The sequence below is a fragment of the Parambassis ranga genome, chromosome 12, assembly GCF_900634625.1.
Source record: "Parambassis ranga chromosome 12, fParRan2.1, whole genome shotgun sequence".
NCBI lineage: Eukaryota > Metazoa > Chordata > Actinopteri > Ambassidae > Parambassis > Parambassis ranga.
In genome coordinates, this window is record NC_041032.1 from 9,559,674 (window position 1) to 9,587,239 (window position 27,566).

The 27,566-nt window shown below is 42.1% G+C and overlaps 2 protein-coding genes and 1 long non-coding RNA gene across 3 annotated transcripts; all 3 read right to left on the bottom strand.

The window, feature by feature from the left end:
* Positions 1-133: 133 nt before the first annotated feature.
* LOC114443960 (bone morphogenetic protein 10-like) lies at positions 134-1,764 on the bottom strand. Its single transcript, XM_028418352.1, has 2 exons — positions 1,425-1,764; positions 134-1,191 (listed from the first exon to the last, which is right to left on the bottom strand). The coding sequence occupies exons 1-2, from the start codon at positions 1,762-1,764 to the stop codon at positions 134-136; spliced, it is 1,398 nt and encodes a 465-aa protein (XP_028274153.1).
* A 1,332-nt stretch (positions 1,765-3,096) lies between these two features.
* On the bottom strand, positions 3,097-14,717 carry LOC114443615 (armadillo repeat protein deleted in velo-cardio-facial syndrome homolog). The gene is made up of 16 exons (XM_028417820.1): positions 14,601-14,717; positions 11,350-11,526; positions 10,108-10,709; positions 8,580-9,058; positions 8,314-8,497; positions 8,102-8,219; positions 7,798-7,966; positions 7,236-7,253; positions 7,051-7,122; positions 6,208-6,335; positions 5,464-5,614; positions 5,187-5,379; positions 4,752-4,863; positions 4,377-4,464; positions 3,587-3,663; positions 3,097-3,358 (listed from the first exon to the last, which is right to left on the bottom strand). Exons 1-16 carry the CDS (start codon positions 14,619-14,621, stop codon positions 3,266-3,268), a joined length of 2,682 nt encoding a protein of 893 aa, XP_028273621.1. The 5' UTR covers positions 14,622-14,717; the 3' UTR covers positions 3,097-3,265.
* A 9,691-nt stretch (positions 14,718-24,408) lies between these two features.
* Positions 24,409-25,529, bottom strand: LOC114443888 (uncharacterized). Its single transcript, XR_003671475.1, has 3 exons — positions 25,012-25,529; positions 24,865-24,918; positions 24,409-24,646 (listed from the first exon to the last, which is right to left on the bottom strand). It is a non-coding gene; the product is annotated as an uncharacterized LOC114443888 (long non-coding RNA).
* Positions 25,530-27,566: the final 2,037 nt, after the last annotated feature.

Sequence of the window (27,566 nt, forward strand, 5' to 3'; positions counted from 1 at the left end):
TTTATACAATCACAAATGTACATCATGTGCCCTTCCCTAATTTACAACTAAGTCCAGACTTGTGTTTTTTACACACACCACGTATGAGATCTCAGACACTGTGGGAAAAAAAGCTCATGAGAGACTTTCAGGACTATCTGCACCCACACTCTGCCACCACCATTCCCTCGTACTTATGTTCGAAGGTGACCACTCCGTTATCGTGAAAAAGGAGTGAGATGGGCTCCAGCTTAGTGGGAACACAGCAAGCAGGTGATGTTCTCTCAGGACTCTTAAAGCTCAGGATTGTCTGCACCATGGCGTGTTTGGTGGGTGAGACCTCAGAGGTCAAAGGTGGTTTGCACACGCCGTTGCACTCGTAAGCTTCATAGCCCAGAGGCTGTATGATCCACGTATCCCAGCCGATGTCTTTAAAATTCACAAAGAGAGGTGTCCTCTTGCATGACTCGCTCTTAACATTGCGACGAACTCGAGGAGGTGTGTCATAGATAAGGTTGGATTGCAACTGCATGAGGGACTGTTGGTCCTGCTCGTCCTGGTAAGTATGTCTGTTGTTGGGATTAACATGTCCCCAGAGAGGTTGTTGGCCCCTGACCATGTTTTCAGGAAGGTCATTCTCATGTTTTATCATCAGGTTGAGCTCTTGTTTGTCCTGTTTGTGGTCTCTGCTCTGATCGTCTGAGAACAAGATCATCACTGCATTGTTTTTCCCATCCAAGCTCCTGTCAATATCAATTTCAACCACACCTTCCACTGTGAACCCTTCCTCCTCCTCCTCCTCCTCCTCCTCCTTTGACCCCACACTTGCAATATGGACCTCCAGCCTGTGAGTTGCACACCCTGACTTCCTCCAGATTGAAACTACATGAGTCAGGTCAAACGACACCCAGCTGTTATCTTTGGCATACATGTGCTTTGTCACCAGTTCCTCTAAATCCCTTGTCTCCACCACCTCCTCTTTATCCCTCCCTCTGCCTTCTTTCCCCATCTCTGTCGTCCAAATGACACTATCATGGATTTTGTAGATCGTCACCTTGCAGTCGAAGCCAGAGTACGGTCTTTGGGCCTTCCAGACCAGAGTGAAAAGGCGAAGCTCTGCTATTCTTAGGTGCTCATGGTGGGGTATGGAGATATTGAACAGCAGTGGGTGTATCCTTACACCCCTGGCTCTTACACTGTATGGGGAGGAATCTGAAATTAAAACAAAAAGGTGTCTGTGGTGAAAATACAATATAATATATTTGACTTACTACTACCTACTACTACTATTATTTTTGTAATTTCTTTACAAAATAACTCTTCTTTGTCTTCTATAAATCCAAGAGGTCAAAATGTTTTTATGTTATTTTTTCAAATATCCAACATTATCTAAGGGAGAAGAAGTAAAATGTTGAAATTTGCATAGTGTTAAAAAATGTTTGTACCTTCATTCTTAAAACTGCGCACAATGTTGGCTGAAGGCACAGCTGTGCGGTCGTTGGCGAATCGTTCATACAGTTCCAGCATGTACTCTGGTGGCTCCTTATGGACAGCAAGGGGCCTGGTGTGGGGCCTCAGCTTTGTCAAGTTCAGCGTGGACAGAAACTGGCTCAGAAAGCTTTGTGCATCGAAGAGCTGGTTGTCAGCCGCATTCCTCCCAGCTGTTGGCCTGTGGTGCTTCTCAGCAGACTTGATGGGACTGCTTGAGCTCAAACAAGTCCACACCAGAAGCAGGACATTTAGAGAGTGCACTAACCTAAGGCTGGACAAAATTGAAGCAGTCATTGTTGAACGGAGGAAAGGTTTAAATCCAAAGATTTGAGCATCAGATGATGTTGAGACCTCGGAGAAGGTATCTGCAGCTCGGGAGGAAGTCCCTTCATTAAAGGACGACAGGTTGCCGTTGGGGGCAAAGGAAAAACAGCTTTGCCCTTGTTGATCTTGTGGTTTGGTTCTGAGGGCAGGGCTGTGCTGTCCAATGTGTTGTGCTGACATGTTTGGAGATGTCACTATGGCCCTGCTCTACCCTCCTCCCTCTCAATGCAGCAGGAAGTTATGCATATATATATATATATATATATATATATATATATATATATATATATATATAAAGTTGAGTGATGTTATCTTGTTCTATGTGTATCCCTGACAAAACTCACCTTGTATGGACTTTTGATGAATATGGCACTTGGTTTATGGATGCACGGCACCTCACTGACGTTAAAAGGTGCATCCCAAAGTGCACTTTTATAAACATGATTAACCATATTTCTAATACAGAAAATCAATAACATTATCGTGGAATTATGCCTCACAATATCCACTAGAGGCTGCTGTAGACCCTGTCTGTCCTTTCATTAAGACACAGAGAAACTGCCCACAGCCTCCACCCAGCTGACCTAATGTCATAAATCTATTAATGTGAGCTTCCCCTGAACACATAAGAGATTGCTCATTTAGCTGGCCCATGGGAGCTCTTTAATGTCCTCTTTAATAACAGGTGCACTTTCTGTAATACACACAGAGTCTACAAGAAGTAAATGAGAAATTACGGCATTGTTTATTTTTGTTTTCATTCAACATGGCAATGCAAAAGGGAACCACTGCAAAGCAGAGTTGTATTTAATGTAGGATCACTTACTGGTATTAGCTAATACACATAAATAATTAATAACATGGGTATTACAATAAACATTACAATATAAATGCCTTCATTTAGAATATTAACAGTCCTTTGATACACATTTACAATCCCATTTTTCCTATCATGAAACAAATGGAATACAGTAAATAGAGACTTGCTAGTGTGTCTACTGATTTATCAAGAATAAACCGAATTCTAAATAATGTGAGTAGTTATTCTGATGATAGCTGTAATCCTAAATGTTGCACACACTTGATAAAAAATAGTTAAAAAGTTATTTTAGATCTATCACAAGCCCATGAACAACAGATCCACATGTCATTTTAGGCCTCGATAAACGTATACGGTGGAGTCTAATTTTACATGTCATACATTCTTTGGAGTCACCACAGTTTGCATATTTGGGCTATATGTTGTACGTTATCTGTTATAAGTCTATCATTTAAAATGATAATTTTGTAAAATATGTCGTCGTCCATAATAAATACAAGTTAAATGTTTGGCACGTTATTTCCTGTAAACAAAGGAAATTCTTTTTAACTGGATGTGTTGGGTTGTTTGTACAAGAATGATCCATATTTTAACCAATGGAGAAGTGTCTCTACTGGATTTAACTGGCCTGACTGACTGTGTGGTTAATGTTCACACCCAGGAGTCCAGTGGCGGAGGTTTGTTATCCATGAGGCCCACTGCAGGCCTGCCGGCTCTGATGAAGTGTTTCCTTTCACTGATCGCCTGCTCAGAGAAATGTGCAAACAGCCACTCTTAGTCCATTAGCATAAGAAAGAAATCCTTCTAATTATTCTGTAACAACCTTCATATCTTCTAGTTCAACATATGACATGCAGGTAATACATTTATAAATTATGATATACAGTTATAATACCAAATTCCAAGTCTTTTAGTTGTACAGAAAATAAGGAGGTAGTCAGTGTGTTAAAAAATAAGAAAAAGTCTGATTACCTGGAGAGCATCTCTTTCCACAACAGGCCCCTTCCCCTCTCCAACTCTATCATTTGGCTCTATGCTGGAATATACATCTGCAAACAAACATTATGATCACATTAGCAGCAAACAATGTGGAAAGGGAAGTGTTGCAAACACTCAAAGATCATAGGAGAACATATTCAGATAAAATTATGATCATAATGTTGCATCATTGCTAACAGCTGTACTTTGTAGCACGGAGTATATCCACCAACACTACTTTTATATTTCTGTGGAAGTCTAAGGACATTTACATCCTCAGACATGATGATATTTTATGTATAAAAAGGAGTTTGACTAATTTTAATGCTCACTTGTTTTACTAATGATTATAAATTAATAATAGTCACCATGAAGTGAGTCTTCATATTTCATACAGAAGCCTTAGCATAAGCTCTGTGTTTTCATAGGAAGCCAGAGGTCGCTCTAGACATGGGAAAGTGGGTGCCCTTTGGAAATACCGTCCAAATGAAATGTGACTGGTGATGCATGAGCCTGCCCTGCCTCTGGGAGAGACTGTTCGGGCTAATAAGCCAAGCCTGTGCAATGATAACCTTGGCAGCACATCACTGGTTTAAGGCGATGTTTCAGAAGAATATGGTCTGGGACTGAAAATGCCCACTTCTTTGTCCTGACAGGACAAGAACCTTCATGTGTTTAAGAGCTTTCTTTTTTTTTTGTTCGCTGAGCTAGAGGACACTTTTCTCATTTAGATGATAGTTGAACAACATTTTTGCTGAAGGAAAGCGTGCAGTGATTTTCTGACCTTGGTTTTTGTCCATAAGAGGCAGGGTGATGTCATCAGTGCCTTGCTTTCCACTCTTGGATTTTTTACTCACTCCAGTGGTTGCAGGCTTTAAAAAACAAAAACAACATCATGTTACTAGATGACAAATGTGCCTGATATTATTATAAGAGCTCATTGCTTTGATTTTGAGTGAAATGGCTTGGCTTAAAGTTAGTCATCCATTGTGCACCCTGCAGTATCTTACAGTTTAATGTCCACATCATTATCTGGGTTCAAATCAAACTACTACTAAATCCTACTCGACCAGGACAGTGTGTTTGAATTTTTCATGTCTATACAAAAGGCTTTTGTATAGACATAGTTTATCAAAACGGCATTATAGATAGCAAATACCTTAAAGTGTGTCTTGTTCCAGCCTGCCTTTATCAGTGTGTTTCTCAGGTCCTTGTAGGCCCATATTGTCTGCAGCACATGGGAAGCTGCCTTGGTCTCCCGTGCTGATTGGCTGACAACAAATCATTGCACATTGTTGTAAACAGCAGAGGACAGCTCTGGGACAACATTGTCCCAGTGATTAAAATCCATTTCTGAGAGCCCTGGGATGCTCATGATATCATGACATAATGCACTGAGGCTGTGTCAGCAGCATAAACACGAATTAATAACCTGCAGCAAACAGCACCGATACCATGACATCCTCACCTGTGAAATATTAATTTATGTTTTAAAACACCCTTTAAGTTTGTATTGTTTATTGATAAGTGAGAAGTTGTTTGTTTTTGGTTTGAACTGTGCACATGTATAAAATGAACCGTCTTTGAAATTCACCTTGATTTATTGATAGCTACCAGTTTCTGCACAGCGTGCCCCTGTATGAGCGCCCGGGCATTCTCAGGGTTATCTGTGATGATCTCATGGATTGTGTTCAGAATAGACACCACTGTGTCTCCCTCAAGGTTCTTCGCTGGGTGCTGCTGCCCACATGGCAGATTACCAACCAGGTCCCTCAGAGCATAGCTCCCTGTGATGACACACACGCAGACAGTAAGGTTGGTGTGAAAGTGTGGATCCATGTGCACAACGGGTGCAATATAAGAACTTGTACCTATTAAGTCTTTATTCCTTCTGTCCATGGCCAGGTTTCGAAGAGCAATAGCCACGGCTCGCACAACTTTGTCCACATCTGAGCGCAGCAGCTCCACCAGAATGGGCAGACCTTTTTCTTTTCTCACTGTCGCACGAATGTAGCTGGACCACTACAGGAGGGAACAAAGTCTGAAGATAACCTTTACAAACTGAAAAGCAAAATCTTTTAGAGCTCCTTTAATGAAACAGTCTTGATCTTAGGTGACACTGGTACACTATTTGTTTGGTAAAGTATATTGAAAGACCTATAGGGGCACATACATGACTGCACGCTTTATTTTTGATCACATACACTGATGACAAGGTCAGTCCAGAGAGTCCATTTAAATTAAGCTGATTAATGATGTCGCCTCATACACAAAACCAGCCAAGGGGAAGAAAAAAAAGCTTTGTGCACACACTCAGGGCCCTGAGGAGGCTGTCTTCTTTGACCCTGCACTCTACAGACTAACACGGAGGGTAAGTCAAGCCCTCCAATTCATTTTTGTTACTTCTTTACTATTTTAAGTCACTCCTTAAGCTGAACAGCAGAGAGTGATGATGTTGTGAAGAAACACACCCTGGATCCTGCTCCAGTGTGTGAAGACACACTCTCATTGCATGCAAGCACTCATTCTCAGCAGTCAAACCTGCATTATGTGCAACATCTGAGCAAGTGTCACTTGATAACTAAATCATTGTGTGCTCCCCAAATACTACTCACAGCCCAGTGTCCCGCTGAGAGGTTCTGCAGCGCTCCTGCAGCTGCCTCCAGGGTGTTGTGGTTGTGGCTGCAGGTGAGGAGAGACAGGTAAAGCCTCACCACCTCTGGCTGGTACAATAACTCCAACCCTTTAAACAGAAAGACAGAGAAATGTTACCACCTTAACCTATTACGTAAACAAATGCTAATGTGTTCTAGTTTTTTCTATATACTGTAGCTCAATGGCTTAATCTGTGGATTAATGTGATTGGAGGAAAATTACAACTCCTGCAGACTCCTGCAGAGATTTTTTTGTACAAAGCCAGTAGAGACTGCTGAATGGCTGACAAGTATTATAAAGCTGACCCTGAACAGTACCATGCCTGTCAGTCTGATTTGCATTCACTGGCTGCAGCGTGGGAGGCATAAGCTAAGCTCTGATCTCTGGTCTAATGGCAGCCATATCCACATGCAGTGTACAGTATTCAGGACTACGGTATTGTGAGAGATTTATTTGTACAGACTGCATTCATGGCTAGAAACATAACTAATGCACAAAACAGTACTTGTGTATTTTAAGCAAATGCCAAAAACTGTTTTATGATGCCAAAACTGCTGCCAGGTAAAGTCTTCACAGCCTTTCCACTGATTGGTCGTTTTATTTTAGTAATAAAGCTCTCTGCGAGGGGTGCAGGTGCTGATGCGTGGCTTTGCATTTAAATGAATTGTCTTTCAGGCCATGCCGACATCATGCTTATACAGCAAATAACACAGACAGCACTGATAATGTGACAGCTATTAGTGTTCATGTGAAAGGCCTCCTCCTTATTTTGCTCTGCAGTCAGTATTTGTGTAAAGATATACCTTTCATTAGCTCTGTACGTTTTGGTAAATCCAATGTACTGTATTTTCTGTCCATAAATCCATTTTTCCAACCTGTACATCACAGACACACACATGCACACAAACACAGGTTTAATTCAGCAATGCACAGACAACAATATAATATTACTGCTGCAAAAACACTCCAGTATAACAAGCAGGCTGACCTTGATTGAACCACTCCTCTGTTGAACATGGTGTGAAAGGAAAAGAAGAAAGATCAATGTCAGAGATTAGCTGCAGAAGGACACAGCAGCAGAGAAACACAAAGCTCCTCCTTGTGGCAAGACGTGGACAAACCGAGAAGTCAATTTTAGCATTGCTGAAAGCTATAAACCCTGTAAGTCTCACAGATGTAAAACCTGTTGTAAAAAGCACACATTTTGAGTAAAGTAACATTAAGCAAGCTCTTTTCAATTTTGGAAGTTGGCATTCTTCCAGCAGTGTAAAAATCTATCATCAGCTCTACTGTGTGTAAGGATATAAAATATTCAGAGTCTCAGTGGCATAAAAAAGAGGGATAGAAATGTGAAACCTGAATTCAGGTCTACCAACAGCAAAGGAAAACATTTGAAAAGCGACTATGGAATAATTACAACAGATCAGACATTAAAACTGCCTGACTAATACCACGGGTGTTGTGGTGTTTTGGTGGGTGGTGTCAAAGTAATGAATGCCAGCACCCTCAATCCATTAGACAATAAAGTATTGTAATATGTGTCTACCAACCTTTGGGTCTTTTCCCTGCAAAACAGTCAGCCTCAGTCTTCTTCTTCTGATGCCCCACTGATCTCATCAGATGGTTAGTATGGGGCTCCTGAAAGCGCTCAGCTCCTGGTATTTCTTTGTGAACGTGGTAGGACAGGTTTCGGAGGATGCAGACGCAGTTCTCCACCGACTACAGGAAGAACAGAATATGTCGATCACACCTGGATGCTATCACAATTTTGAAATAAGCCATGGGCAAAACTAATGGCTCCAATATACACCAAAATGATTGATTTGATGATTTTAGTGTGGGGACTCTAGGGACCTTGTTGTCAGTGTCCTTGTTGAGCACAGCTGATTGAAGGGCATGAAGGAGTGCGTCCACCAGCCCCTGACAGTCCCTCAGTCTCTGTCGAGCCTCTGCCCCATCTGAGCTCACATTCCTGCAGAAACAAACATTTCGTTTAGCAAAGCTGCACAAACTCAAGCTGATATTGATACTGTTATATTTGCTATTGATACAGCATCCAGTGTTACCTCAGACATCCAGAGGTGTTCTTGAAGACAGTGGTCCACTCAGCACTCTGCAGTTTGGACGGGTCGGTCGAGTCTCTCCTCCAGCCTGAGTGTGGGATGATGATTTCATCAGTCAGCGTTTGAAGTCCGTGGTTGATGACCATCATCTTTAGTGGCTCATGTGATGAAAGGTTCCACAGAGTGCCTGCAGGGACAGAATATAATTAAGAATAGAGGAATAACTTATGTTATGATTGTCCCTCTGAGATTAAAGAATTCATCTTTACCCGTGGCTAACTCTTTGACCTCCATGCTGCTGGACTTTCTCAGTAGTCTGACTAAAGCTTGGATGCCATCACAGTTCTTGATGGCCATTTTGTTATTGTGGTCTTTTCCATAGGAAATGTTGCGCAAAGCCCCACAAGCCTTGCGGTGGACTTCAGCTTTCGGATGGTCCAATAATTCCACCAAGATGGGCACCCCATTCAACTGGCGGACCTCCTGCTTAATGCGGTCATTCTCATAACACAGGTGCTGCAAGTAAGCGGCGGCATTGGACTTGACTGGGTCCATTGGGTGGGAGAGCATGGAGATCACCTCATGTAGGTTGGGGTCTCTCCAGCGCGGGTCTCTTCGGATGCTGTCCAGGCTGACCATGCTGCTTCGTTTGTGGGGTAACTGCAGGGTCTGCGCTCGGCACATGGCCTGAAAGAAAGGGTTCAGGTTTCCTTCCAGCTGGGCCATGAAGGCGTCGTCATAGCCACTTCTGAGGAGACAGATGGTCATGCAAAACAGGACACCAGGACAGAAATAGCATTCATCACCCAATCTTAAATTTAAGATTTGGAAAGTAGACAAACACCATAATCTGCATGTTGGATATAAACCTACTGTCAGAGTCTTTACATCTGTAAACAAACAAGGTCCTAAGCTGACATGTGGTAGTTTTACAGGGTTTATTTTCTCAACTATTTCTTGGTCTGTGCCTGAAGAAATTTTCACTTCTTGTAAGGCAACAACTTGAAGAGAATTTTTGTCTTTTTCTATCTACATCCAGGGAAACAACATTAGCCAATCATTCTGTTCTGTTGTTGATATGTAAAGATATACTATCTCTTTGAATTCTCAACAACAAAGGGAATATTCTCCAAAAAATGTCAAACTATTCCTTAAATATTCACTATGTTGACAGAAACATGTTCAGAGGAGTTTCTGAGTCTAATAGACTGAGCTTCACTGTATCCTTTGCAAACAGCTCTGTCACTCTACTATATAGGCTAACGGAAAGCTTCTGGCAGGCAATAACAGGTGAAACCTCTTTATTTATCAACTTTGCAGCACGCTGCCATTCCTGATTGATACCAGCTTCTCTCTGAACTGCTGTCTGTCCGTCTGTCTGTATATTATCCAGGCTAACTTACATGGAAATGGACAGTTTAATATATATTATTATCACAGCAGATTGTCTCAGAGGATAATTACACAGATTGCTGTATTTATACATTGTTAGTGTGGCAGGAAAAATACTTGTCTGAAAACACACTTCATTCCTTCATCACATGAAGGAAACTTTTAAACAGCAAACTTAACCTTACCTCAAATGTCAGTATTCAATTGGCTTTTCCTTTTTTCCTGAGTACTTTTGCTTTAGGTGAATTTATTATGTAAGGCCATATTGATATCGGTGACCCTGACCAATCATTTAAAATGTCCACATAGGAACTGATCTGTGTGTGACCTTACATCTAAGCACCACAAGCCCATTTTCACAGCCTCCTCTGTGTGATCAATAAAGCTGAAAATGCTTCCCCATACCTGGTTCTGGAGGGCTCCCTGAGGAGCTCCATGGTAGTAATTGGCCTAAACTGATGGATTCCCCCAAGTGTTGGGTAACTGGCGGCCGGGTGGTCAGTCTTCATATCCAAAGGATTTTCCCCTCGCTCACTGAGGCCATCCTCCTCTGTCTGGCTGCTGAGTGCTGGGGGGGCGTAGCTGTCTCTTAGGAAGGGTAAGGTGTAGTGAGCTCCGGGCTGGAAGTTTTTGGTGGGCCAGTAGCCGTGGAGGCTAACACGGGACAGGCTTCCATATCCTGCACACAAGTCCCCACTGATGCTTCTGTAGGCATCAGGGAGATTGTACACTCTCCTCTGGCTGTCTGGGTTCACTGGCTGATGTTCCCCCAGCGGCGGAGGTTGTGAGGGTGCTGTAGTGGTGCTGTTGGTCGTCGTGGTGACAGACTCAGAGGGTTCAGCGTTCACTTCAGTCAAAGGTTGTTCAGTAGGTGTATCATCTTGAACCACTGGAGTCGATGTAAGATCAGGTGCATCTGGTGTCTGGACATTATCCTGCTGCGTCTCTGAGGATTCTTGGGTCTTAGTTGTAACCCGTTCACCCTCCTGTTCCACAGCCTTGGAGTCCTGCAAGGAATGAGTCACCCAAACTATTATCTCTGAAAAACGTCTGAAATCATGAGTCTGTAAAAACCCATTTGTCTCTTCTCTTCCTTTAAATGCCACTAAATTGTTGCATTTACAGTCAGAACAGGAAGTGTTTGGTCCTAATTTACTATAGGAACAGACCAAACATGTTAGCTGCAGTGTGTGTTTATCATTTTGTTTAAAGTGTGCAGCCCATTCAATTTCTTATAGCGATGATCAATCATCATCGTTTCAGCACATGCCTGGCTTTGTAAGCCTTCAGTAAATAATGAATTCTTGGTTCCTGCCAAAGAATAATGAATTCCCCTTAGTTGAAAATGAGTTTAGATTGGACTGTGATGAAACAACTTGAGGTCCAGCCACTGTTCAGAAGGAGAGTAAATTGCAGGAAATTTAATTGTCTGGTGTTGTGAATGGATTTTGATTTCAAGTCTCTCATTGGACAGCTAAAAACTGTGATTTTTTTTTGTTCTTTGTTTCTTCAGCACAAAAGTATATAAATCTATACCTATAACTGAAACAGAAACTAATTCCAGTTCACTTATTGTATAGTTACACCAAAGACCACTAAGTGTAACTCCAATTTTAGTAACCATAAAGTCACCGTTAAGTCATGAACCTCAGTGTCAGTCTGCTGTGGAGTGTCAGTCTCCGTGGAGCTTTCGTTGGTGGAGGTCACCACAGATGCGATGGAAGTAGGCGTGTCCAGTTCGTCATTGGCGGCTGGGTTATCCAGAGTCATCTCTTTAGCCTCCTGGGTCAAAGACAGCGGAGGAGGCCCCTCTGAGCTCTGCTCCTATAAACCACAAACAGAAGAGACGCTGTCACTGATCAGTATCACTTCAGCCTCGTGTGTGTTATTGTATCCATAATGTACACAAACAGGGATAGACAGCCTAGTGTTAGCATCCCATTAAGCCTGTCTGCACATGATAAGGGAGCTGCACTTAATGTAGATGCTGAGAGCTCAACTGGTGATGCATTTGAAATATGAACTGTTGAATTCAGGCTGAAAGGTAATATAATCATTTATTTATACATCAGATTAATAAGCAATTCATTCTCATGTGCAGTAAAAACAAGACGAAAATGATACAATAAAGGCTGAGGGGATCCCATAATACATGAGTATAAAATTTATGTAGTGTCATATGCACAGTAGCAGGGTTACTACAAGTCAACTAAAAGAAATTCTGATATATATAGTATTGGTTTTGTTGTTATTGCACACTGCATGGAGTGTGCTTTCATTTATTTCAGCTATAATAGGATATTCCTGACATTTCAGGCCATTCAAACTGAACTATTACTGACCATTTTGTATTTAATGAAGCCGTCGGGGCAAAGTTACTTCTTTTTAAAATGAGCTGAGCAACAACATCACAGGTTTAACAAAGAACAGCAGAGTGACAGAAACAAATAAATAATGTCATATCTGAGGTTTTCTTCTCTGAAAGATGAAATGACTTCTTCAGTGACTGCAGACACTAGGGGGATGTAAAAAAAGCAGCCGTGTTTTTAGAAGCATACATCTGCAGTGTTTATCTAAGGTGCAGTTTAGTAGGTCAACTCCACCGGTAGAGACATGAAATATTTGTTCTGCTATCAGTATCTGTGTTGGACTGAATACATTTTATCACTTTTTTTTTCTTCCGTACTGGGAACATTGTCAATCCACATTGTGTTATGAAGAAAAAACTGACAAACTGCACCAGCAGCTCCACAGAGTTTCAATAAACTGCTGCTAACATGTGGATATTTCATCTTGTTTATTCCGAGCAGAACCTAAACTTCCTCCCTTTTAACAAAAAGGATTTCATTAAGCAGAGTGGATTAATTATTCAGTGTCTTAGTCTGAGAAAGAGCTGGAGGCAGTTTCTGAATGTAAACTGATTTTATGCTGACTTTCGCACAAACTTATTGTTACATTTCAGGATTGCCTATAAACATTAGACCCTCACCTCAATAAATAACTGATCAGATCAAATTCCCTAACACATGCAACAAACAATGATGCAACAACAACAAATCGAAATGCACTCATGCTCAAAGAAACCAGTCCACAGTCCACTGCATCTTTTATGAGATATGTAATTTTCTTAACTGCAATCTAAATCAATTTTCATTGTGCACATGTGGTACAAAAGCATATAATCTCTTCTGAAATGTATCACTGATACAATATGCTGGATGACATACTGAGATAAAAACCAAATAAACTGTTAAATCTCCCTCAGCTCTATTCTCTCTGAGGCTGCGGCATTAAACCGAACAAGTGTCGAGAACTAAACTCCACCGCATTAAATCAGGCTGCAGTGAACAGCTGACTGAATGTGGGGAGAGAGAGAGGGAGAGAGCTTGATTTTCAAATACAAGATCCCCCCCCTCATATCCTTGTACAATATGTGTCAGAGGGAAGAGGAGATGAAAGGGTCACTCAGGAGAAATTGGCAGCGAGGAGATGATCCTGGCTTGAACACCACTGGGGTGGGGGGGGTGGTTGGGAGGTTGATTGGATATTGTTAGGCAGCACTAAATGAATGCTTGGCCAGAAGACAGACGGGGGTACTACTGTCCTCTACAGACAGCTTGATTAAGGATTTGGAGGACGATAATAGGCTGGACAGGGCCCTGTGTGCTGTTCCCGTCTGATTCAAGCTCCAGGGAAGGCCGGGCCACTGTGAGTCAAAGCTCATTTAAATAACTCACTGCACCATCACTAACTGAGCGTGCACGCAGAGCCAAATAGGTCAAGATGATGATTCTCAATCTGACTTAAAAAAAAAAAAAAAGGTATATAGATGTTAGGTGCGGTGGTGCAGGGGACAGAATGACACGATTAGCATCTTGTTCCCATCAACTCTCAGTATTGAGGCCAGCTGCAGTTAGGGTATTATTTTGGGAGACACAGAGTCTGATCTAATGCTGAGTGAGTTCAGATTTTTTTTTGGTGGCCAGCTCAAGGGCACAAAAAGGCACAAAAGGCAGGAGCCATGATTCAGTCTTGTCACAAATCTATCCATAAAATAGGCACTCTTGATTGCAATTACATCAGCGTGGCAAAGCCATTTTGTAGTGATCAAACTTGAGTGTGTATTATCTGGAAGTGGCAGCTTGTCTTCATCCAGCTGCAGGATTGAAACAGTAACATTTCCATAAGATAATAAAACATGACATCAGCCCACTGATGTCAGAGGATGTTAGTCACAACTTTGTCACAACTCATCTTGCCCTCCTCTATCTGTTGAATCAGTGATCCTCATATTTGTTGGTTCAAATTAGCAGAATTCCACTGCAAGGCACTGCAGACTGCAGAAACATCATTTCGAATTTTACAATAATTCACGTAGTGTAAGTAGGCTGCTCTTTTAAATGCTTTAAAATGACAGCCCAGAGATGAGGGGTGTTCATTCTTAAAGTTTCCTCTGATCCTCAAATAGTTAAATGCTGCATGGTCAAATTTAATGTCTCACTGATAGATCATGCCAATGCACTTACCAGAGTGTGTGTGTGTGTCTGTGTGTGTGCAGCATTACCCCCCTCCCTGAGGAACAGCCTCTCCTCGTAATGCAATCAAACATGATCCCCCTTATTTGAGTCTATGCATTTTCTGCACATACACAGCCCCATGCACGCTCATGCTCACACACATACTTGATGAAGATGTTAGCGTCATGTCCCCATGCACACAAGGAGACCAGCAGTGAGAGGCAAGGAGGTGAAGCGACTGATGCCTCCTTCATTCATCATGACAGAGGCAGAATGCAAAGCTGTGGATTGCTACAGTTCTCTGCAGGAAGAAAAAAAACTGATGGGCAAAAAAAAGAGGGAGGGTACACAGCAAATAGAGCCATTCCACCACACACTTACCTCCTTCACTTCAGCAGGCATTGCCAAAGCTTTTCTGCTTCCTCACAAATGATGAACAAGATGCGTCCCCCCAGTGAGACGTCTGTTTCTCTGCTGAATTTTTGCCTTGACTCTCCCTTTGAGCATTTGAGGCAGTTCAAACATGAGCATCCATCCTTCCTCGCAGCCCTCACTAACACACGTCCGCTCTTTCTCTCCCTCCCTCTCCTTGTCTCTCCTCTCTCTCTCCTCTCTCACTCTCTCTGCCTCTATTTCTTTTTCTCACAAACACACACTAGACGCACCATGCACACATTTGCTCAACATAGACGTCGTTGCCTTTAACAGACTCACACAGAGAGAGAGAGAGAGAGAGTGGCGGGCTCTCTCTCATTACTACACTCCCCCTGTGATCTGTGCTGCAGTTAATGTGTGCGCTATTAGCAAGGTGCTGAATCAACTGTGTGATGCTGAGCCTGTGAATGGCTTAGGTAAGAGCAGAGCCCTGCAATCCCTGTGCTCTCCCCCATATTTTCTGGCAGCACTGGTGCATACACACACACACACAACCACACAAACGTGTACCGTTCCCCTGTGGGCTCACAAGCAGATGCAGCTGTGGAGCAGAGTAGCCCGCACCAGTTCAGTCCTATATGTCACCCATGTGCAGCATAACAAGGAACAAGGGGAGGGATGGGAAGGTGCATATAAACACTGCATGCAGCATTGGGCAGACAAACACTCTACACACACTAGACTAAAGGATTTGCTCCGAACAAATCAAACCCCTTTTTCACCACTCGGCACTATCCGCCCACAAATCTACCTCTAGCTGCACTAGTGCTGTTTGGTTTAAGTGGAAAAAGATTCACTGCACAAACATGGTGCAAATGCTCCACCTGTTTTTCATGATGGATGGAAGTTTGTGTCCTAATGTGGAAGGAGACCATTTTTAGAAGAGCCTCTCCTGCTTTTAAATACACACTCAGTCCAGTAGTTGTGGAGCATACAGATTCTTTTTCCTCTTCCTCCGAAGTAAATACACAGCAGTGATGATGTCATTATTATCACTGTCAAATTGAAACTGCCGGCCTCCTCTTCATCCTGGGTAGGACATAATAACAGTCTGAGGTGATTAGGATGGCTTCCTGGATAGCTGTTGGCTATCTGTGGGTGTGACCATCAACTCCTCTTGTCAGCTTCTTGTTGTGATGATTTTTTCTATAGCTGCAAACATCAGAAAAGTAGAACCCTGTAATAATAATCCTTCTTCTTTGTAGAAACACTAACTCTCTCTGATATGGTTAAGTTTTGAAGAGGTCCATGGTTACAATTTCTACACCTGATTGACCTTCGAAGAATCTTTTGAACGGCCTCCTGTATAGTGGCAGAGAAGGAGCACCTTGCCCTCATGTTGCCATCACACCTGTAAACCTCCTTTAGAGATAAACCCTTATGTTTTTGCATAATTACTGAACTGTGGGTGACTGTCAGGTAATTTCTGAATGAAAATCACAGCCGTCCTAGGACAGAATCTACAGGTCAGTAATAAAAGCTGTAATAACATCTACTGTCTGTATCTTACTTTAGAAAGAAAACAGTCCAGGACATCTTCCAATTTTCCAGCAGACCAGTCACACTCAGGCAGCAGTAATCCAAGTGAAAAAACTGACCTGCCGTCCTCCACAGACCAGTGCTTTCTATCAGCTGTCTTCTATTGATTTAAGAGAACACCCTCAATATCATTGATCTTAGAGCCTTCAGTCCTTATCGGCCTCTGCAGTATTTCTTTCATATTTCAAAGTCTTCTATAGATTGTCATATTTGAAGATATACTGTATCTTTCATTTTACAGCTTGTTTTTTAATAATGGTAGATTTTGACTTTATTTACAACCTATAGCTACATACACACAACAGAATCCAGTGAGGTCAGACTTAAAACGGAACCTTGGACCTTTTTTTGTAAATCAGTGATCGAAACATTATTTGTGATTTATTCATAAAATCAGTTACATATCATCCATAAAACATTTTTTCCCTGACATGTGAAGACAGGTTGAGTTTGTTGCAGAAATGATTTCTGCAGTTCGGCGCCCTCCCAGTGTTCCATCTCACACTCAAACATCACAAGTTCTATCAAATGGAAAATATCATTATTAAGTGTCTTAATGGTTTTGGGGTCAGCAACAGAGCAGCTACACTACACTATTTTTAACTCTTTAGTTTCCTGATGAAGGATTGTTGAAAGAGGTATGCTAGAATACAGACATGAACAAAAAATGTAAACTCACAAGCTTCTGGTCTGCTCTCAAATCTTTTTTTATGAAAAGTCCATGTAAGAAAGTCCCTGTTTCCAGCTGCATCTAAATGGTCTTCACCATCGAAAACAGACCAAAACCTATCGGGTGTGAAATGGCAGGAAGTGACACATTGTCGAGCGAGAGCTTAACAATGTCACCCATGATGGATGAGACCTTTTAGTTCTTAAATTGTATTATACTGAATTTATTGACATTTTCTAAGGTTATAAAAATTGGGAAATTACTTTGCGTTTATTACACTTAATCTTACTAAATGTCAGCTGTATGGATCTGTGAGCTAAAATTGATGTTTGATTCATCATGAGCTTCTTTCCTGTTGAGCTGGACACCACTTCACACAGCAAGCAGACTAAAACCACACTTTTACCTTCAAGGTCTTAATTTCTGCATCTTGATTACTGAATAGAAAAAAAACTGCTTCACTGTTGGAGTGACTGTGAGACGAAGAGTCTGAATCCACCTGAAACGCTCGCATCTTTCAGTGTGCCAGCACGCCTTCTTGCCTGCAGGCTCCATCCTTTTCACTGAACTGTTTTTAACTTCCAGGCATTAGTGTGAGCCTGCGGTAACCCTTCTCTCTACAGTGAGCTCATTACACAGTTCCTGTGGATTAAAAACCCAAGTGAGCATTTACCCACTACCAACCATGTGATCCCTGACACAACTACTATCATGTGCACAAAAATCATAAGCGTTGAAAATTACAAATGTAATAACATACATAATACATCTGGGAAACATAATGTCAGATACAGATTTTATTTTCTACGATGAGAAGAATGTTATGTCTTAAAATGTCCCATTTCCTCAGCTGTGAGAGAGGAAACAAACACATTGTCATTATTCTAAGGTTCATCACAGTGCATCTGTGGATGGAGGAAGAAACTGCAATCTTGGAGAAGTTACAACTATCTAACACTACTTCAGTGTGTCAGGAATTTAACATACAACAAAGAGCCTCAAGGACTCTTGGGACCTTTGAAAAATGTCATACATGTATGAAATCTGTCCCTCCATTTATCACCAGCTGCACACAAATTCTTGACTTGTTTGTATCCAGGCAACATGTGTAGAAGAATGTGTCACTTTCAGCTCATTATTATTATTATTATTATGTTAGATGAATGGAGAGTTGTAGTAAGTCACTGCATAGTGGAAGAAAACGTTAAGATTCTATACATGGTGCCTCTAAAATCCCACAGGCTAATATCTTAACAACCCACAAGGTCTCTGTGCTGGGCTGCATCCACTGATTCAAGGTTAGAGATGTTTCTTTCTTTTGTACCAAGTGGAACCAGTGCTGTGTAAACATGAAAAACAGTGTTTGTTAAAACAAAAACTGCAACATTTTCTACAAAATCTCTTCAAAATCTTGTGGGCATGCTGGCTGCAAACTCCACTTCTATCATCTGTCCAAAAACAGTAAGCAGTCTACCAAGACTGTCTTTTTTTTTCTTTTTTTTTTGAATCTGTGATTTTTTTTCTGCATCTGAAATCTTAAACACAAAAATACATCTATAGCAGTGTGTCCATCTTGTTCTGCAGGGTGTATTCAAGAGACATTTCTCCCACACATCCCAGCTTAAAGAGTAAACAATGCTGTTTTGTTGCAGATGATGAAGCTTTCAGCAAATGGACAGTAAATTGCTTCTACTGTGTGACAAAGATTAATGTAATTATTGCTACCCATTATCTTTACACATACTGGGATGAGCAGAGGGTGCATAAGGCAACGCAATACACGGGATCTGTCGACAAACACCCACAGAGAAAAAGACATATTACATTACAGTGTGTATGGAGATATATTAATTGCAATGAAATGCCCACACAGTCTTTGGTGCTCAGCAGGGCATCTCACATCCTTTTCCTGTGGATTCCGACACACTGAGGCACAGTCAATGCACATTCTTGTCCTAATTAAACCCACTGCCCACCTCGCCTCTGCTCAAGCTGGCATGTGCAGCTGAGGCTAATTCATTTTAATGCAGAGACAAAACATCTATGAAAAGAATACAAAAATAAACAAGAAATGGTGCCAGCAGTGATGAATGCTGCTCATATTTCAGATGGCGCTGTCACACAGGGTGCATAATAACACTGGAAATACCACAAAAGGTCACTGAATTGGCCTCAGAATAGAAAGGTCACAGTTTATTTTCATATTCACATGTTTAAAGAGGAGCCACACAGTCAGGGCAAAGTGCAGACAAACTGTTCCATTCATTCATTCATTTCCATTCATTTAAAACCAAACCCGTGTGGATTCAGATGCTTCTGGAAAAGATCCGGTCCTGACTCCACAGACGATAAATGACAAAGCAACACTTGACGCTCTGACTATCACATTAACTTAATGCTGCGCCCCTTTGGCAGCTCATAGGAACAGCAATCTGGCAGTCAGGATCACCCATAGAGAAAACGACTTCGCCTGAAGCTGCTCGACAATACATCCCTCCCCAGTGATTTGATAAATAATGTAAATATTATAAAATATGCCCCCCTCCAAAAGGAGAAGCCAGGGTTGCTATTAATCTAAATCCTCCTTGTCAAGAGTCACTGCAGCAAGTGCTTAATCACAGCAACAGAGAGCCCAGAGAGGAAATGAAATGCATCAGTGGCACTGCAGCTGAAAATGACAATCAGCTAGTTCAGTGATGCCTCTGATGATCAGGCATATCAATGAGCTGAGAAAAAGAGAGCGAGAGTGGTACACCCACTGCGAGTAAGAGAGAGTCTGAGGCACAAATGTAGGTCAGTGTGCAGCATCTCAAGAAGTATCATGAAAGATTTATCTTGGGGATGGATTTCAATGATATCAGCTCATGTCAAGAGGTTACCATCAGGCCATGTTGCTCAAATGAGACCTGACAATTGCTTGCTTTCTTTACTGTAATGCATCTGGCTGCAGAAGGCTACAGAATGAATGTAGTTAAACTACTGTTGTACTAATTAATGCTTGTAACTAATTATTGTACTAATTAGGTTATTTTTTAACACCATTTAGCTAGTATACAGCTGCTGTACCAGGTGGTGATGGAGCCAGTCAGCTGCCCATTATGACCACTTGGGGTCTGTCAGTCAGAAAGCTCAGAATCCAGTTACAGACAGATGAGTACAGATGAGTCCCTGGATCCTGAGCTCTTGGATGAGCTTCTTAGGCACTATAGGTTTGAATGCTGAGCTGTAGTCGACAAACAGCATACTCACGTGTCCTTCGGCTCCAGGTGGGAGAGGCGGTGTGCAGTGTCAGGGCGATGGCATCATCTGTAGACCTGTTTGTGCTGTAAGCAAACTGGGAAGAGTCCAGGAAGAGAGGAGCAGATGTGTCCTGACTAGGTGCTCAAAGCACTTCATGATGGTGGAGGTTATTGATGACTGCCACCCTGTTGCACTACAGATAAATGTGTGCTCATACATCATAGGCGTATAGTTAATGGGTGGATTACATCAACTATTGGATCAATATGAAAAACTGAACAGAAACACAATGTTACTTTTGTACTTGTAGGAAATTAACTGAAACTTAATTTGTTTACAGAACCGTTCTTCTGGTGTAAATCCAGGGTAACGGCACACTGATGTACTGTTACAGTCAGGAGTAAAGCACTACTGTTACACCAACACTTTTGTTACACCAGATTAAAGATTAATCTGAATTACCATTATATCTAGGAGCAGGCATGGGTCGACCTGTTTTAGGATTCTGTGCAATATAGACTATTAGCGTTAAAGCTAGGGATGTCCCGATCCGATCACGTGATCGGAATCGGACATTACCTCCCGATCAGGACTCGAATATATTTATTAGGACTCTCAAAGTTAACGCCTTCTGTGCAAGGTGGCTATGTGTCCTGTAGTGTAGGGGTATGACAGGCGCTTTTGGCGCGAGAGGTCCTGGTTCGAGACCTCGATGAGCTGCTGCATGTGTGAAATCTCCTAGCGTGGCGCCCTGGACACGGACACGGACACGCTTTGCTAGGATCGGATTGGGTCTCGGTATCGGCAGATACTCAAAATTAAATCACTCGGACTCAAGGGCAAAAAAACCTGATCGGGACATCCCTAGTTAAAGCATCCACCCACTTTAGTCAAAGAAATCATGCAGTTCTCTGCTCTTTGTCAGTTTGAAGATGTGACTGAGCAAACAACAATAACCACAAGGAGAGAGAACATTCATATCTGCAAAGTTTAGTAGAACACATGAAGTCTTACAGAGACACTTTACATGCACAATCTGTTCATCCAGTGGCAGCACAGTCTGTTCCATGTGGTTCTAAATCTGGCTGCGCTATTACAAAAGGTTTCCCCAAACATCACAGACGAGTATTGATCATTAACATCACACATCCTCGTAGAGTTCAAAGGTCAATGATTATAAACTTCTGATCACAGTCATCTTCAACTCTTCATGTTACAAAACAATCAAGACTAAAAAGGGACTCATGCTATTAACCATGAAGTTATACATTCACAAAATATGATCAAGTCAAAGTGTAAGCATAACTAATAAATGAAATTATATGAACCGTAGGAATATATGAAATAAAAGTTAACACAGCAGATGAATAAAAAAGATGGAATGTAAATTAATTTAATCACACAAACATGCAAGTGAGGGGCGAAAAACCCAATGTCGGCTTATTCTGGGAAAATTCCCTAACGACCCCCTTAGATGGGCGATCACGGTGTTCCGCTTGCAGTGAACAACACACTTTATCAGCATGAAGTTAAAGTGAAGTAAAATGCGGGGAAACCACTACATCTAAGCTACACCTAGGTGTCGCTCCAACGATGATCTGACAACGGTGACAAGCCTTCTACGTCACGTCACTGGATCCTTCAAAAAGTCAGACCCTCCTCTTCATTTATGAACAGAGGCAGTACGTCCCAGGCGATTCCTCTTATTCTGGTCAGCCAGCAGTCAGTGTTGACCTCCCTGGTCCTTGGCCACAGCACGCAATCTTCATGAAAACAGAGGTTGTTAGGCCCGACCCTCTGAGCAGCCATCCTGGAGGTCATTATGGACCTGAGGACAGCAAACAAACAGCCAGTAAAGATCCCAGAATAATTACATAAACAGACAATGATTCCTCCTTTAAGGACCTGCATCAAAGAAAGCAGTTCGCAACACACCTGGAGAAGTAAAAAGGTTAGAGTCAACAGCTTCCTTAACACTTTGTTAGAGTTAGTACAGGAGGTAATATCTGCTTCCACACAGGCAACAACTGTTTCACAAACGGCCAACGGATTCTTGTAACATCTGAATGGCCATAAATATTTTCTGATGGCTTGAACTTTTCCAGCAGAAAGGTCCAAGCTACTGTCAACTGCAGTTCGACATTCGACATTTCTGAACATAAAGTAGCCAAACTATCAGGATACAAGGATGCATATCTGTCTGCTTTGAAAAATGTCCAGTGATCCGGCCGACGGTCCCACATCCAGAAAACCTTTTTGCTGACCTTAAATGAGAGCCAACTGTGCTTCCAATAAAGTGTTAGTTGAGAGATTGTGATTGCAGAACGTCTTCAACATCTGATGACTGAGTTCCATCAAAAATGTTTTCAGGCTGGGAAAACTAGCAGCAGGCACCTCAAGTCTTCCAAACCTAAAAGAAAATCACTTTAGAGAAACATCCCTTTTCATCTCCAGGTCATTTCCATACACTGCATCCTCACCAAGAAGGTTTTCTGGCCAATCCTGAGCCATCAAAAGCAATCCAGGACTTGGAGTCCAAATTAGTTTTTTTTAAAAACTCCCGAGACTTTCAGGTCCTCTGAATACATTAGCTGAATTATCTTTGGAGCCAATGTGTCGCCACTGAGAAGGGCTTGATGCATCTCTAACAAGGGAGATCCTGCTGGCTGGCAACAAATGTTTAAAAATGCTCATCCTTGTTAATATATTTCAGGACAGATGTCCTCTATGTCCAAAACATGAAACCGTCACACAAGCTGTACCTCTTCCTTCGGCCTTACATTCACTGGGAGCCAAGACTACATTCCACATCCAGTTAGAGCTGAAACATCAGTCTCTATCTTGAACTTGAATAAATCAGATTCCACACGTCAGAGCAGGCCTAAACCATGCTCGAAAGGAAGACTATCTTCATCAGATCTAGTACAGCACTGCTTCCATATCACATAAAGAGCCCATGGAGCTAGGAACATCTGAATGGCCTCCTCCTCTGAGCCTACACTCAGTCATCCACATGATTTAACAGCTTGAACCTTTTCAGCAAAGCAGTTTCTGCATTTCTTCTTCAGCACCTGTTAACAGGGACATGATACAGCTCCAAATATGCACCAATACACCATGATTTTCAGACACACTTTTCATTTGGTATAACCCCTTATTTGCATTTCCAGCAAATTCTTTATTAATTATTTGAACCATATTTCATGATACCATCTCCAAACCCAACACACAGTCATGCAAACACCTGATTCATTACACTCAGTGAACCCATCAACCTGTTTGTACCTCTGAACATTTACATTAAACCTTGTTAGTTTCCCTTGAATGAGCAGTCTTTAAAGTTCATCTTTCCATTCTGCACCCTGATCAAATTTTCAGCAAGCAACTGTGCAGTGTTCCACCACACATTTATTCACCTGTGTGTCCCAGACCATCACACTCACAGCAGTTGTATGATGGACAACAGCTCTCCATCACTGTTGGAGATTAACAGTTTGGAAAACATTCTCACATTAGATGGCAGGTACAACTCCTGCACCAATAACCATCTTTTTTGAACACTCCGATTTCAGACACACACTTTCATTTGTAATAACCACTTAATGGTATTTCCAGCAGACTCTTCATGATGTTTGATTTGAACTATATTTCATGATTCCTTTTGGCATCATACAGAAACCATTACCATCTTGCATTACATGTTTCTTGAATAACCAGCCTTTAGTTTCATCTTTCAACCAGCCTGCAACCTGTTCAAAGTTTCAACAACTTGATGATGTTCCCGCATCACACTCAGGCACACCTATTGATTTTCAATAACCACTTATTAGTATTTTAAATGTTTTGCTTTGAACCATGTTTCATGCTTCTTTGATTCCTCTTGTGGCAACAAACCCAACACAGAATCACCTGATTTCAACAGAAGAAACAAAGGGTGACCATGAGACAGTTACATATGAACACAGACAGACGCATGCAGCCATCAAGTCCTGTGAGTGTTACTGTTACTCACCGTCTGACATCAGCAGCTTTCACAGAGACCTTGTTTGTGTCTTCCATGATGGTCAGTCTGAAATCAATCCTTTCAAACACTACGGTGATCAATGCATTGTTGTGTGCATAAAAACCTTGGTCATCTAATGCTGGTCGCACTACTCACCTCCACAGGACGACCATGATCACTGTCTGACATCCACAGCGAGAAGCTCCTCCCCGTTTTCTCTTCATTGTGACTATGTTCCTCACCCTGATGTTTTCATTTGAGTCTTGTTAACTGTGCATCTCCTTTTAAATAAAGCCTACCTGATGCAGAAGTCTACTGCATTTTGTATTCTAGTTATTGTGTTGCATGTTACAGAAACATTAAAATAAACATTTCACCTAATGTTTTGAGTCATTCTTACATTTAACAAACCTTTGATGACAACATTACATACATTTAAAAGTAGATTTACATTTAACATTTTAACCTCTTAATACAAATCTAGCAGCAACATTGAAGTAGATGACTCCTACAGTCAGCATCCAAGTTGTTGTTGTTAGTCTGCAACAAAGAATGACAAAGAAGCTCTTCAGTGAAAGCACAGACAAACCCAAACTGCCCGCACTGTTGAAGGTCAACTCAGACCTTTTTGCTACATTCAACAATAAACACACTGTTAGGCTCCTTGTTGAGTTTTGTATGAATAAATAAAAGGCCATAAGTTTGTACACACTGGGAAGAAATGCACTGCTTATTTGAAGCAACAGTTCAAAACTTACTCATAAGTCTCTGCAGCAGTTTGAGCAGGTGTCCGATGTTGGAGCTGAATGTGACTTAAAAAGAAAAGGGACAAGAACATACAAACACATCAGGTTTATCTGGCGAGCTGGTACATGGAGTAATTCAGCCACCGTTAGCTTACTCACCAGTTCTTTATCCCCCTCTGAAGGAACGGCTCCAAGAGATCCAGACAGCATGGCCTCATCTCAGACACAAGATGCATGCGTTACAGGTACTTACAACTTTACAAACAATACATTAAAGTTTCACATTATTTACAAACCATTTTGGATCTTGAAAGCCATCTTCTCTTCGTCACACCTTCGCCGCCAGTCATATTCCTCGTTAAATGTTTAAAATGAAATGGAGCTACAAATTGGTCCAGTCAAATTCGTCAAAGACTAAACGTAAGTTATTCTTTAACAGATCAGTTGCATCATTTCAAGGGAGGGGCTGACGCAGCAGCCATGGAAATACCAGAAAAAGATAAACAAAATCTTACCTTTTGGAGATTTTCCTATGAGGAATACATGTCATTATGTTAGACAATGTGGATGTGTGTGTGGGTTTGTAGGAGAGGGGTTTCTTGTGCAGCTATCGATGACAACCAATTTGGGTAGTTTAGTTTTCATAGAGATTTAAACTACACAACATGGTGCTCTAATGGAAACTAATATATACCGTATTTTCGCAACTATAAGGCGCACCACATTATAAGGCGCAGTGTCAGTTACAGGGTCTATTTCTGTCCTCAGCACATACACAAGGCGCACCGTATTATAAGGCGCATGCTACGCTAAAACATACCAGTACATAAATAAAAAGGTAACGGGATAAAAACATTGAGTTAAGTCGAACTTTATTGTTGTGAAAGAACGACTTTGTATATAGTTTGATTACTCGCTGCATATAGTAGCTCGCAATAATTACATAATACAGATGCAGCGGTTTGTTACTCACACGTTATTCTGCATAACAATTTGAAATGTGTATGTACAATTTTCTGTTTCACAGAAAATTGGACCCTTGCGTCTGAGCTTTAAGACAGAGAGTTACGTTGCGCTGCAGAAGTGAAAACCAAGGAACCGCTCCGCAGCAATCAGTAAAAACAGGCTGGATATCAGTGAGGAGTGCAGCCTCTCTCTCCACAGTCCACGCATCCACAATCCATTCACATATGCTGGCGTAACCCGCCCGGCGCTGCCTCCCAGTAAAGCTGTGCTCGCTGTCTGCCATCCATCGCTCCTACACCGCTCGCAGCTTTACTTTGAACGCCCTGTTTACACCAATGTCCAGCGGTTGGAGTTCTTTGTTAACCCTCCCGGGACTACGGCAAGCTCTGAATTCATCTGCTTTGCCTGGTTTTTTACACCGGCGGTGAGACGGGCGCACGCGGAGTCGCAGATCAGCAGCGAGGGTGATGCGTGAAAAAAACATCCGGTCTCTTCACATAAACTTTCCTGAGCCACTGTCCCATTTTCTCCTCATCTCGTTTCTCCTTAACGACGACTACTGCTGGAAACTTTTCTTTAGGCAGCGTCTTCCTCTTCCATAGGCGGACGTTTATGTCCATTACCATGGCAACCGAGAACAACAGCGAACACTGACTTCTCATGCCCAGTGGTCCGTATTGATACCGTGCTGGTCCCCGTTCTCTCCACAGTTTGGTTCACAGGGATGTCGAAAGTGAGAGGGACATTATCCATGTTGGTGATGTGGCTGGGCTGGAGGTTTTTGCTGGCAATGTTGTCACTGCAGTAGACGCGGAAGCTGGCCAGCTTTTCTTTGTAATCCGCTGGAAGTTGCTGCGCCAGTACCGTAGCGCTCAGCTGATTGGTGAATTGCTGCCAGTGTACGTAGTGTACGCGTTACGTAGTATTCATCTGATTGGTTATGTACGTAGTTTACATATCACGTCCCCGTGTCTGGTACTCAACCCATAAACAAAATGCACTGCATTATTAGGCGCACGGCCGACTTTTGAGAAAATTTTAGACTTTTAGGTGCACCTTATGGTCGTGAAAATACGGTAGATAATAAATCGGACAGACTAATGACCTATCATAATAGGAGAGATGGAGATAGAAAAGGGATAAAGGCGAATAGCACGGCGGCCGAAAGCTTATGAGTGGAACACAGGCCGAAAGCACAAGAGTGGCACGGCGGCCAAACACCCCACCTTCCCCCCCACTTAAGCTGGATCCATACTCCGCGAGACAATGAACTTTCTCCCCACTGCAGACGTTACGCCCACAAAATGACGTCATTTTTTGTCTCGGACCGCCCGCTGTTCCGCACTCTTGTGCACAGGGTCCGGGCCTGTGTCAAGGCTGTGCGGCAACCATGCTGTGATTGGTCGGAATTTATTGTGGGCGTGATGAATGTGGAGAAGCGCAAGAGCCTCTCCAGGTATATAGGTAGGTGTATAAACAGCACTGATTCAACATTCAATTTGCAAAGGCAAAATGCCGTGTGCAGAGTAGTAAAAGTGGTGATCCCGGTGGCAAGAAATTCCCTGTAGTATTGTGTTGTGTGTCTTGGGTTGTAACACCGGTTTTATTAATTTGCTTCTCGGACATCTCACGCTGTTGCAGGCACCCTCTCTGTATAATGCCCTCTTGCCATGGCACAAGTCCTTGTGGTGTGTTAAAAAACTCAGTAAAGTCTTTCCTTATAGTTTGGACTCTGTATTCTCCCTGCT